We start from the raw sequence: 13,301 nt of genomic DNA on the forward strand, positions 1-13,301 counted from the left end.
ATAAATTTTAGTTATAGTTTTAGTTTTAGCTTGTCTGAGTGAGAACGAGTGTTGATGTCGGATGTCGGATTTCGGATGTCGGTCTGTCTTTGCGGCCTTCAATCGAGCCGTTAATTGTACATACAATATAAACATTTATTAGCCAGGCGTATGGCCTATCTACATATACAATAGTCCTACATACCTATACAGTAGTCCTGCTACGCTTATCTTCCATTCATCTTTCTCAAATTTTATACTCTGGCGCTTTTGTATTTCACGAACGTAACTTATAAAAGTATCCAATTCCAATCTTTAGCCATAAGTATATATATAATGCGTGTATGTATATGTATATGTAACACCAATGCCACTTTCTGCTTTAGCCTAAAAATTGTAATGCAGCAATATACTCCTTAAGGATAGCAACAACAAAAACAACAACAACAACAAAATATCAATCAAATTTACATAATTTTAATAACGAATATACGCCCATACCATACCGTACAATACAATACAATACAATACCATGCAACATAATACATGCGAGTATATGGAATGTTCATGGAATTCGAACGCCTTCAAGTCTGTATTTGTATTTGTATTTGCCTATTTAGCCCATTATAAACAATAATTATAAATTCGAACGTAATAGTTTTCTAACTTAATATACTTTGAAATAAGAGCTACTACGGCGGTTAAGCAAACAGAAATCAAAGCATACGAATCAGTACTAAAACAAATAGCTAGGCACTGAAAGTGAACAATTTCGAGTTTGTATAAAAGGGGAGAAAAGGGAAACGGCAAGGGCAAGGGCAAGGGAAAGGGGAAGGGGAGCAACACACACACAGAGACACACGACTAACGAACCTTCGCCCAACTGTGTGTCCCAACAGATATACAACACGTATAGCTGCGCGCGAACATTAGCTACAAGTATTTAAAAATGTAAATGCATATTTCTACTAAAATTTATTAAGTAATGCGATTTAAATAAATGAGAATATTGATTATATACAACATTCATATATGTTACCTATCGTTATCGTTCTTCTTCTTGTTTTCGTGACGACATCTCGTTGCTATAGTAAACAAATAATTTGCCATCGAACAACCTAGTTAGTGTCTTGGGGACCTTGAGAGAAAGCCAGATGGATCCAGCTAAAGTAATTGGGAAACTGTGAGTACGAGTATAACAAAGATTGTATTTCCCATAAGCTAATCATTGAATAAACACTCAAGCAAGGAGCAGGTGCGCATGGAGCACAAGTCGCGACGCAACTATCCAGAGGTGTGGCATCAGATCTCCGACAATGCCACCAATAGGTTCTACCATCAGAATGAGATTGACTCCCAGCTGAAGGGACAACTCAAGCTGCAAGGTACTTATGGTGCATTAGTTAGTCCTTTTTCGGACAAGAGTACAAGAGCATAGTTTTGCAGAGCTCTGCCCTTTTGTTCATGACAATAAGGGCGAATCGCGCTTTGTGTCGCCGGAGATGTACAATAGCCTGCTCTCTAGATGCCGCTGTGGACGCTCCCGCCGGGGTCCACACATGGGCAAATGTCTGCAGAGAACAGTGAGTCCGGACTATGACTATGACGTGGCACAACCATGTGCCAAGGATTCGGAAGGGAAAAAGGGGGAGCCGGCAGTGCCACGCACTTCCAACTGTAAGCTTAACCGAACAGCAACATTAACTTTTAACTGTCTTGTTTTGCTTGGCAGCTTCCATTGGGCTTTTGGGTATCCAGACGAGCTATCGGAAACTGGAGCAATCTATGCAGTACGTCTCGCCGACCTTCTCGATGCCAGGGCCGCGCATAACAGCAGTGCCGTATAATATTATTGTAATAGGCTAAGCTTTGTATATGCCCAGAATGAATGAATCACCAGGCCGCTCTAAACTAGAACTGGATTTTCCCTCACCTCACTCTAGCGCATCGGGGAATTGGGGATTGTGGTAGATCTGCCTTAGGTTATCGCCGACCTGCGCCACACAAGCGTAGACTGACGGGGGTATTGACGATTGCCTCATAGAACTGGAATTACCAGAGACGGCAGTTTGGTAAACTCGTATTGTTGTCATTCCAAATGCAGCTTGTTGGACGGAAACGTTTTCAGTGTCGCCAGAGCAGCGGACGAGCTAAAAGCCTACGGGACTTTCAAGATGATCGGCTTTTGGATTCGCAAAACAATCGTACTACTAGTCTGTGCCACTCACTTGGGGGCTGGGCAGCTTATCTTTCAAACAACACCAAGCCCGTTGGGCCAGCAGTCATCGGGGACAACACCAGGTTCTGTTCCTGGCTCTGGGCCAAGCTGGGTACTGGTCAACAATGTACGGGTACCAGGCACTATCACACCTTTCGTCACACCTCCGCCTGTGACGCCACAATTCCTCGACTGCTTCGGCCGTTGCCCCACTACTCCCGAGTACAATCCCATTTGTGGCAGCAACATGCAGCTCTACTTAAATGAGCAGAAATTCAACTGCGCTCGATTCTGTGGTGCCGGTGAGTTTGTCAAATGTTTCCCATACTCGAATGTGTTTACGCAGTGCTCGCATCCCAATTATTCCGCAGATATTCAAATCGTGAGACGCGGAAGCTGTGAGGGTCTTTTTCAAATGACACGCGGCTGACATCAACAGTGCTTACGGGCCACAAAAGCTTAGCGTATTAGATAAATAAAATAAATTAAAATTACATATAAAATTTAAAAAATAATTAGAACTCTTAATTACGTGTTTTTGGCCAGATCGAATTGGCATGCGGATGAGAAATATCGAAGGAATGTACATATGTGTGTATGTATAACCGGTGAAAATATCCTTGATCCTTGACAAGGACTGCATCAAGGGCGTTCCCCCGATCCCAAGGAGGCGTGACACTCCCAGATGGGACGAGAAAAAGTGAATAAATAAAGCGATCTATTCGAAAATAGCGTCTAAAAAAAGTATCCTTATGATCCTTGAAGTCAATCTGGGCTCAAGGAATCCGGGACATTCTCCCGATTACGAGGAGACGTGGCCCGCCCAGATCGGCCCACAGTTAACGGAGAAAACAACAAAACACCACTTAGTTTGTATTTTATTTTGTTGTTGTTGTCAATTTGTGTCAATTGTTGTACAACAACAACCCTCGACTGGTGACTAAAATGGTAGAATTCGAGGAAATTTCAGACCGGGGTACCAGGCGAACAGAAATCAGCAGAAGGTAACTTTTGCAACATACATTTTTTGCTGCATACTTTTGGGGGCAAACAAAAGCTCAGTTGCTTCCTAGCATTTTCTGTTGGCCTGGTACCTCGGTCTGAAATTTCCTCGTTTTCGTCGTTTGACGTCGGATTTAATTAGCATTTTTTCTTTGGCTATATCTCGGCTATTTATGGTCCGATCGGGGCGTGGCATGCCTTTTTGTGATCGGGAGAGTCCTGCCAACCGATTGGCATCAGACATCCGTGTCCTCACGATTTTCGCCAAAAATCATGATGGTTACATCATTGAATTTGCCAAAAATCGGCCTCGTTTTCGAGGTCGAGATTTTGATGCCAATCGACAGGATGGATCCCCACCATCCTGGGAAGGTAGGTCCTTCGCCGATCTGGCCCGGTTTAGCTGAGATATTGCCTTCCGAAGATTGGGATTTGCATATTAATAAAATACTGGTTTCTTCTGCACGGCAGCCGATCGGGCTGTGGAATGTCTTTTCGTGATCGGGGGAACACCCCCAAAGGATTCCTTGTCAAGGATCAAGGATATTTTGCCCACTCATACATACATACTTACTTTCCTCCGCCATTTCTTGTCTGTTCAGGGCGTGCCACACCTTTTTATGACGAACGGAAGGATATTATCCTAGTCATACCTAAATGGGTTTCTCCTATATTTGTAGCCCGATCTGGAAATCGTTGAAATACCCTTATCCGCAGTCATATGCCGATATGGCGGTATTTTCCCGCTATATACATATATTCAAATGTAAGCATGTCCTCAAATAAAATGTAGAAAAACAATGGGTAATAAATAGGATACGATTCGACCCTCCTAAAACGACGTCCTTGGGGAATCACCATGTGCCATGCTGATTGACAAGTGGGATCCTCCTCTCACTCCGTCCCTATATGCCAAGGAGACATACGTATCCTATGATTCCATCTAAGGATTCTAGAAATTTGTACAGATCTGTTGGGGAGAATCATTAAAGTCGATCTTACCAGCGGAACCTATCGAAGCTATCGACTCTGAAACAGTCTTGCTGTGCACATTTTGTTGTGAATATAAATTCATACGCACATTATGTACACAAGCTGATAACCTGGGGTTGGTACACCCCATTGTAGCCGATCTGGCCCCTAGAAAGCTCCAGCACGAGTCAGTTCGACTCCGATTTTCACAGCGAGCAGAGCACACATATGAAGATGCCAACTTCTTATCAAATCGCATTGACCTTTGGTATGGAACTACTTGTTTGCGTTTTTTGTCTTCTAACATCCTCTTCTAACGCAGCTTTGGTACTTTGCCACGTCCAACTTCAAGGCGTGGCTCCTGGCCGGGTCATCCATCACAGTCAAGTGCATCGACGAGCGAACACCACTCGCCTAACGCCAGCACACACGCACCATGTGGCGTCGAATCAGACACGGTTTGGCCAAGCCAGAAGATTGAATAATACATCGAGTGTATCGTCTCCAAGAAACGTTACCGTGCCTGTTGCTCACAACCAAACGTGGCCAATACAAAATGACCAGCCTGGTTTTAGACAGCCCTCCCAGTCTCCTGTTCACAACCAAACATGGCTGTACACCAATCAGACCTACTTCAGCTCGGCACCTGGAACTATACCTTTATATCCTCCAGAGGGGCTTCCAAGCCAAGTGCCGACGTCATCTCTATGGGATGGATCAGCATCCGGTATCTTTCTAGCGGACAATAATACACTTGTTGGCAACTCATCGTCAACACAGGGTCCGAGTCCAGCGCTTGTGGCGAGCAACCACAATGGCTCTTTGGCCTCGGCATTATCCAGCAATTCGACGAGACTGCCACTTGCGCCAGGCAGCAAGCCGTATTCCTCTAGTCCATATGCAAATCTGGTTTACTAAACGAAGAGGATGATAGACGATGATAGGCTCCCCCAAATGAATAAAGCTTGGACTTAAATTTTTTCAAAAAACATTTTATTTCGCTGCCATTGCGTTGCGGCGATCAGTTAATTGGACCATCGGTAAAAATATGTTGGTTGCTTTCCGGTATTCCAGAAGTGTTAAATAAAAATGTATGTGTGTAGAAATGATGAATTTTCCATAAATGGGCTTGGCTTAGACAGGGGTGCGGATATTTTTGGGACGGTGATCACGGCATCATCAAGTATATCAGCTTTGAACCATCGAATAAATTATATTGTGATTGCCTAAGTTAACGCTGCGCCAAGATTTTTGGAATACCACCGATGATTTTCTAAGCCGAAGTGGAGCGGATCCCTCGCCGCCGTCCAGCGCTCCCACGCCGCAGTCAAGATCTCCCCCGCCGCAGTCAAGTGCTCCCTCGCCGCCGTCAGAAGCCACATCCCTCGCCGCCGTCAGCAACCACATCCCACGCCGCCGTCAATTCAATCCTCCCTCCAGTTCCCACGCCGCAGTCATGATCATAGCGCTTGGCGCATAGAGCCCTTGCCAAAATCCCACGCAGCAAAATGGTTATCCCACGCCGCAGTCTTGACGTTCGGATCCATCCATCGCCGCCGTCATGTGTAAGTCGGGATCCCTCGCCGCCGTCGATTTGGAATCTCACCACGCCGTCGTTGTGCATATTGAATCCCACGCTGCAGTCAAATCCGAATTAAATGAAACTTGCAATCCACGAACAAAATCTAATTCTCCTCACGAAGGGTCCTCACAGAGCAAAGTTAAGCGTCAACATCACATTAGTTAAGCGACCAGTAGCGAAGCGATAAGTGAATGCCACATGCCACCGCCAACGGTGGTAATGGTAATGGCAATGGCGATGGCGATGGCGTTGGCGATCACCGCGTCCAACTGCAGCAGTGTTGCGAAGAAGGGGCAAATGTTGGAGAACGGTCTGAAGTTGTCATCAGTATCATGTCATTAAAGCAGAGTCAACAAGCTATCCCAAGCCAGTGGTACGAGGAACGAATTGGTACGGAATTGTTATTGGTGCAGGTCGATGGAAGTGTTCAGGATAATGATATGTGGCCTGCATCTCAGATCTTGGACCAGTCAATATGCTGCTCCAGAAAGCGATCGCAGAAGCCACTGGCGATGTCGAATTGAACAGAAGGCTCGGCTCCCAGAGATATCTCTTAGCCGGTTCTCGTAGCGAAAATGATCAATAGCGTGCACTCCCAGTCGTTTAGTGCGCCTCTTGAGTCCACACAGGATGCGATTAGATGATTCAAAGAGGCCAATGAAGGAATGCCTCGAAGGTAGTACAAGGTCGAAGGTATCAAAAGATTGAAAATGTATGTCCTCTGTATGCTGCTGCTCCCACTCCTCACTCCTCACTGCCATGGATCTTGCCATTGATCTATAAAAGTCGTGGTCCTCCCATTCAAATGTTCCCTGCGGCAACAACTGGTACGTCTAGGTGCGACATGGACCGCTCCAAAAGCCTTTGGAAGGATATCCGGTTGCACTCTTCAGGGGAAGTCTGCTACAGCCATGGCTTTTAAATTTACATGTCACAGTATAACATAACATCTTACATAAGAAATTTAAAACAAATTTAAAGGCAACAAAACATTAACATTATCTACGCAAGGTATTTAAAGAGAACATAATTTGATAGCTCTAACAACTGCATTACAAATGCAGTCTGGATCCTGGACGTGGGCCTAGAAGAGTCTCGCTCTTTATGAGTCTTTAGGAGCTGCGCTAACATCGCCTACATACGCCTACGAGTAGCTGTAATGAGAGTTTGGAAGGAAACTAAAACAAAAGAAGAGTGTGTTTAAGTTGCCTGTACCGCGGGCGCGTGTCTCTTGGATTCCCTTTGAGACCAACGTGACGAGTGTGCAGGAAGGCGCGCGGTAATACAAGTGGAGTGGGCCAGAGCACAGCCGTGGATCTGGACCTAGCAGGGCATTATTTCTGACTCCTATGTGGATGTGGGAATGTGGGGTGTATAGTCGTTCGTTCCTGGAAAGCGTACATGCACCAACAACAAAACTGCTATTATACCTTTAGGGCCTTGGGACCCTGCCTGCCGCTGTCGCTGTACATCGCATTGGATTCCCTTTACGATCGCTGTGCTGAAGAAGTAAAGAATTTGACCAGGAGCTCAACGGGGAGCTCGACTGTAGTACCATCTCGCATTTGATTCCCTTTTGCGGTATGTTGGATCGTAGGGCCAGGAGTTAAGGGCTCAACTGGCGGAGCGTAGCGTAGTCATTGGCTAGCTAGCTCGGTCTTCGAACACTAATCGCATTTGATTCCCTTTTGCGATGAATATGGGTACCTCTAATTCTGGACTACCTACGGGAGGGAAAGTACAAATGAAGCGACAACCCGTTGAAAAGCGGTTTCATCTCTCCTGAGATCTGCAAATCTGCGTCAAGCTCTGACAGGCTGAACTGTGGCTGCTGCATTTCTTCCGTTTCGGATGCTTGAACACTAATCGCAATTGGTTCCCGTTTGCGATAAACGACTGGCTACGCGTCGTTAGCTGCTGATCTGTCCGGATGTTATTCAAATACAACGCTGAAAGTGACAATTAATTAGCGACGACGACGCTAGGATGCCCGTAGCGTACTTGCAGGCAGCAGCCCTGTAACAACGACAACACATCAGCTCACTTCTTCAGCGAATGCTGGTGATGGTGCGGTGTAGCGGCTCTCGGTCCAAACGCATTTGTTTCCCTTTAGCGTGGACCGAACGCACATCTCTGTGCGGTGCCAATTGCATTACGTGCTTAGGCTAGCACATCGCTCGCAGGACTGTCTCCAGCTCGCTCTCGACGCCCGTGCCCGTGCTCGTGCTCGTGCTCGTGCCATGGCCCGTGCCCGTGCTTTGGACAGCGGCAGGCGGTAGTCGGCAATCTTGAACTTGGTCTAGCCTCGTCTGAGCGTTGATTGATTCGGTCGGCGACAGGTTGTGGGCTAGGAAGCGCCTTGGTGCACCCTTGGTAGAGACACAAGCGGCCCATTTTGGGCAGACAACTTGGCTGTAATGTAGAAACGTTAAGTTTACATCTAATTTTAAAGTAGGCGCACGAGACAGGACAGCCTTGCTGCTTGCTTGCTTGCTTGTTTGCGTTTTGCTGCTATACTCGATGTTCTCTCGATGTATTCTGCTCGTTTTGTGCATTTAGCATTAGCATTAGGTGAAATGTAAGCAGTTGTCGTTGTGGCGATAGTATGCTTGCTGGCTTGCTTGCTTGAGACAAGCCTTAATGGATGGACTTGATGCATCGTTTTTGATTCCCTTTAACGATTAGCAGCAGCACAGTCGCAGACACAAGACTTGCTAGGAGTGCCGTGTAGACCAAGAAACTGGAAACTGACCGGTCCCGGTCCCTCGCTAGCTTGTCCACTCCAAAGCAGTTGCCTTTCGTTTCGTTTCGTGTCGTTTCTACCTAGTCGATGCGCACAGGAACAATCAACTGTGAAACACCGCTGCAAGAAGTGCAAAGGAAATTTAAGACCGCTAAAAGTTCTCACTCTGTAGAGGGGTAGAGGGTCCTATGTGCCAAGGCAGCCGACCAGTCAAACAAGCCAAAACGTAGTTGCTTCTATAAAACACTCCATCCTTGCCTCACCTTCTCAATAGCTGAAAAACAGGTGCAAACGGTTCTATTTGAATTGAGAGACCTGACCTTGCTGTTCGAGTCGATAGGGAGCTTAGCTTCGAGTCAATGCAAATTCGACGTGTTGTATGGATGTTGGATTGCGGTCGATTAAGTGTTGGTGTTATTGCTTTCAAGTTGGCATTTGATTCCCATTGCCTCAAGAAATTTTGCTACATGTACACGGTAGGTAATCAGAACAGGCGAAAGTGCACGTGTAAGTTTAACTGTGTGATCGGATCGGATCATCCCACGACCATTGCGATTTTTTGATTGGTATCAGCACTGTAATGAATACATTAATATGAGGCGCTTTTCAGTGGGAAAGAAGAGAGGGGAACTTTAGTAAAAACGCTTATTCTCCTGGGCTCCCAACGCTGTGTGACGGGTGTAACGTGACTGTAACTGTGACTGTGACTGACAATCCAGTATACAGCCAGTATACATATGGCTCTGTCTGAAGCTGTCGATTGCTCCTTCTTGATTTCGATGGCAATTCCCAGGCTATGCTTTTTCGATTGTACAATACGAACGAGTAGTTGTAGACGTGGGCAGGCACGGTCTACTGCAACCACAACTCTACAAAAATAAAGAATGATTTTGTTCCACATTTCAAATGATTTACATTGGGCGGACGCTGGGCGGACCACCCCTCGCAGACTTGAACGAAATTTCCTTGCATCTAGTCCTTTTTCGGACAGTCCACACCACAATATGCGCAGGCACTGTTCAACTGCGGCATATTTCTACAAAATATGAAAGAAATGATTTCGATTGCAATGTCTTAGCTTTTGTAACTGTCTGGTCTCTGATGTCTGGAGTCTTGTGTCTGGATCTTCCACCAAATCGGATAGGATAAGCGATTGCGAAACGACTCCTGTCCGTCCATACGACGAATTCTTCAGTTTCAGAATGATTCGGTATAGGATTATGTATCTATGCAAATCTACAAGAAGAACGAAATATCCGAGAACATGGGTGCCCATACCAATCGTAGAAGCGGAAGTAGAATCATGTCCGTGTCGTAAGGAGAGGGGGTCCGTTTTCCCAGCTACCTTTAGTTGTTGGTTGAGCTGTAGGATCTGGCTCATAAAAGCTACATGCATATGTGCTAAAAGAGAATTTGAAACAAAAGAAGCATTTTGTTCGAATTTCGTTCAAAGACCAGTTACGCTTTGTTATTTATCCCATCGACTGCTGCTGCCGGAGGTCGTAGACTTGTGACATTCAAGAAACCAATTCAAATTATAGCATCCTCGTCCCCACACGCTCCATGCACAGCACATGCACGCAGGTACCGCTCAACTGCGCCACATTGCTGCAAAAGTAAACGAAAAGTGATGCTTGTTCCCAGACTACAAACTGAGTTACGTGTGTGCGTGTGTGTGTGTGTTGTGTATGACAAAGATACTATTTCTTAGCTGGTTGGCAGCCGCTCTCCTCTCAAAGATGTCCAACATTTGGAGCGCGAATGGAGAAGAAACTTTGCTGGCACCAGACACTCACAGGAACAGTTCGACTGTGACGCATCGCTACAAATATTAAAATCGGCCTTACAATAGCCCAATGGTTAGGAAAGTACAGAGTATCGGGTACGACAGGCTAGGGTCCAAATCTTATCTGCAAAGTCATTGGGTCAAAGAGCAGAGATCCAACGATATTCACACTCTACTCCTAAGAGATTACGCAAACTCCCCAAGTGAAACAGGACGGGCTGAGCGTGCAGAGTACCACAGCATACACTAAGAATGTCAATATGGGCGACCGCTTGGCTAATACTGATGGCTGCAATTCAAGTGTTAATCACAAGAAAAATCCCATACGGCTTACATGCGAGAATTCAACTGAAGTCCCTGTCCCTCGAGATCCGAAGACGGCGATGTATTTTAGATGGCTGAAATTTAGAGATTGCGGCGTAGTTCCGATGCGTCGGGTTTGTAGGGTTCGAAGACAGTGAGAGTTTAGTTTCTGGATGATTGTTACTCCTTGGTGCTTTTTCGCTGTAAATCTGTTCAAAAAGCAATATTTTTCGTTCGCAGCTGATATACCAAATACCGTGTATCTGTGTGGATGGGTGGGTGGTGTGGTCAGCAACTGCGAAGCGTTCTATGTAGAAATGTCGTGGTAGCTGGTGAATTCAGCACCGACATGGGCACGAGAGCTTCAATCACACGTAAGCTGATGAGCTGGAGCTGCTGCCGCTCGCAATTCCGCCTTGTCCCCATTGTTCTTTGTCAGCTGCCTGTGGCATTGGCATGTCATGCAGGGGAGACTCGGTGGTGTTTGCTGCTGCTGCTCGCTGCTCGCTGCTCCGGCGATCTGTGTAGAATCGGCCATCGGCTGGTTTACGGAACTCGCTGCCAAGCGTTGAGGTTGGGGAAGACACGGACAGACGTGAAGACTCACTCAGTAACTCAATAACAAACCATCGTCGATCGACGTAACTTCTTTATAAGCCATTTTAAGGCATTTCGTTTGGGTTTCGGTTTCAGCTTCAGGCTGTTGACGTTGTGGTTGCTTGTTCAAGTATTCCATTCCTCCTCATCGTTGCCATTAACGTATCGAGGAGCAGGAAACTGGAAAACAAAATCGATTATAGACAGAGGTTTATGACAAACGGGAGAGAGGAAAGGGGTTTGCTTATCGACAAATTTGAGTGAATAATAAAGGCAAGATTGATTTTAAAATTGATTGATTTGTAATACAATAGTTTTATTTTATAATTTATCAAATATCAGTTCTGTTTGCTTACTATATGTACATATATAAATTAAAGTTGTTGTTTCACGTGACCGCAGTATCATCGCGTTGTGTCTAACTTTGTTGTTTTCTCGCCACAGATTCAATATGAATCAGCTTTAACGTTGACTTTTCACTCTTAGAGATGACGTTGCTGGCCATTATTCAAAGCCACAATCGGACAAAAGAAATGGTGTACAGAAAATTCACAGGTATACGCACACAATAAAGGAAACGTTTGTGTGCGTGCGTGTGTATGTAGCGCGATTGCGTGTGTGAGTTTCTTTGTCTTTTTCATGTTGTTCGGAAAAATGTCGCCTATGAAGATGTTCGCGATATACTGCGATGTTCACGCCCCTCTCATTTTCGTTCGAAAGTATGAAGCTACATAACTTAAATAGGTGGTAATAGTATACTGATTTACAAACCGAGTGTGAATCCTGAACCAAAGCCTCTTTCTGGTGGCGTTCAGCATGGATTTCATGAAGCAGCGCCAATGACTCACACCATTTCAATGAATTGAAGGCCGTTTGCTCATCGTCTTCTCACACTCTTCCAATCCTTCATTATTTCATTACAATCTATAACAGCCTTGCACATGATTGCGACTGCAAATGAGAAATTGGGTTGTCGTAATAAAACTAATTTAACAAATGAACAAATATATCTAAAGCGACAGAGGAAAAAATATTTCGACAGATGAATCTCGAACATGGTGCTGTTCTCCTCTTCCATTTCATGTATACACACAAAACATGGCCGACTATATTTGTCTCTTTCTAACTGCTCACGGCAATGGCAGCGCAGTTGTGTTGGTTGTTGTTTTTCCTGTAGCTGCTGCTACGGGTTCCGTTGTTGCTGGCGTTGTGGCTGGTGCTACTAAGGCTGCGCATAAAATTGTCGAGGCCACTTAGCTCACCCCTCCACAAATTATTTTCGATTTCGCGTCGTTCGCACTCTTCTGCTTCTGCCCCTATTTTGGCATTGGCTTCAGCTTCAGCGTCACTACCACAATGCGTTTTACCATGTGGCACAAACTTGGTTTGGATATCTAGCCAGCGACTAAATCTTTCCTGCTGCTTTCTACGCAGTTCGTGCTCGGCGTGGAGTAGAGCCGTAGACAAAATGGCGTTCACGCGCAGGTCGCTGCCAGCACCTCTTAATTTGCGACGCATTTGGACGCGTTTTAAACGAAAATTACGCACCCAATCTGTTAATGTTTTGGGATTTTCTGCGGCGTCGCATTCGTCGTAGTATGCAACCATTTTTATACTTTTTCAATTTGTATATTCAGGTGATTCAAGAAAAAAATTTGGTATACACACACACACACCTTTACTGCTGCCTAATTTTCGAACACTATGACGTATCGCTGCAACGCACACCAGATAACTGTAACGAGCGAGCTGCGCAGCAACCTTTTTATAGTTTTGCTCGCAGCAGCGAAACGTATTGCTACGCGACGTCGGCGTTGGTAGTACCTGGGATGGGATCCTTTTTCCAGCAGGGCCTTTGGCTTGGAGGGTTAAAAGCGACTTTAAAGAAACCTATTTGCCGGTAGGAAGCACGGATATAAACCTGATTTTCCGTGGATCAGGGAAACGTCGGGAAATTAGTTTTAAAAATTGCACCCCAAAATTTAGCGAAGCAAGGCAGACATTTCTAAAATATCGGGGCTCTGGGTTGCATTTTGTAGGTATCGAAAAGCATACCTGGGCAGGGCTGCATCTACTTTTTAGCGATAGTAAGGTTTTGAGAACTATCGTTTTCAAAAGC

At 45.5% G+C, this 13,301-nt stretch overlaps 2 protein-coding genes and 2 long non-coding RNA genes across 6 annotated transcripts; 3 read left to right on the forward strand and 1 right to left on the reverse strand.

Annotated features, from left to right (window-relative positions):
• Positions 1-113: 113 nt before the first annotated feature.
• Positions 114-1,896, forward strand: LOC6899977 (uncharacterized). 2 transcript variants are annotated; one of them, XM_015188150.2, is made up of 4 exons: positions 114-1,162; positions 1,225-1,364; positions 1,426-1,656; positions 1,712-1,896. In XM_015188150.2, the coding sequence occupies exons 1-4, from the start codon at positions 1,134-1,136 to the stop codon at positions 1,843-1,845; spliced, it is 534 nt and encodes a 177-aa protein (XP_015043636.2). In that variant the 5' UTR covers positions 114-1,133; the 3' UTR covers positions 1,846-1,896. The 2 variants fall into 2 exon arrangements, with proteins under 2 accessions (XP_015043636.2, XP_015043635.1); XM_015188149.2 differs by lacking the exon at positions 1,426-1,656.
• Positions 1,897-2,088: 192 nt separating this feature from the next.
• Positions 2,089-2,725, forward strand: LOC26533319 (uncharacterized). The gene is made up of 2 exons (XM_015188151.2): positions 2,089-2,499; positions 2,569-2,725. Exons 1-2 carry the CDS (start codon positions 2,154-2,156, stop codon positions 2,625-2,627), a joined length of 405 nt encoding a protein of 134 aa, XP_015043637.1. The 5' UTR covers positions 2,089-2,153; the 3' UTR covers positions 2,628-2,725.
• Positions 2,726-4,317: 1,592 nt separating this feature from the next.
• LOC26534264 (uncharacterized) lies at positions 4,318-6,872 on the forward strand. The gene is made up of 2 exons (XR_001453272.2): positions 4,318-4,439; positions 4,494-6,872. It is a non-coding gene; the product is annotated as an uncharacterized lncRNA (long non-coding RNA).
• Positions 6,873-10,795: 3,923 nt separating this feature from the next.
• LOC117184720 (uncharacterized) lies at positions 10,796-13,118 on the reverse strand. 2 transcript variants are annotated; one of them, XR_004470152.1, is made up of 4 exons: positions 13,104-13,118; positions 12,859-13,041; positions 11,954-12,133; positions 10,796-11,362 (listed from the first exon to the last, which is right to left on the reverse strand). It is a non-coding gene; the product is annotated as an uncharacterized lncRNA (long non-coding RNA). The 2 variants fall into 2 exon arrangements; XR_004470153.1 differs by lacking the exon at positions 13,104-13,118 and having other exon boundaries at positions 12,731-12,953.
• Positions 13,119-13,301: the final 183 nt, after the last annotated feature.

This window comes from Drosophila pseudoobscura, chromosome X (genome assembly GCF_009870125.1).
Source record: "Drosophila pseudoobscura strain MV-25-SWS-2005 chromosome X, UCI_Dpse_MV25, whole genome shotgun sequence".
Taxonomy (NCBI): domain Eukaryota; kingdom Metazoa; phylum Arthropoda; class Insecta; order Diptera; family Drosophilidae; genus Drosophila; species Drosophila pseudoobscura.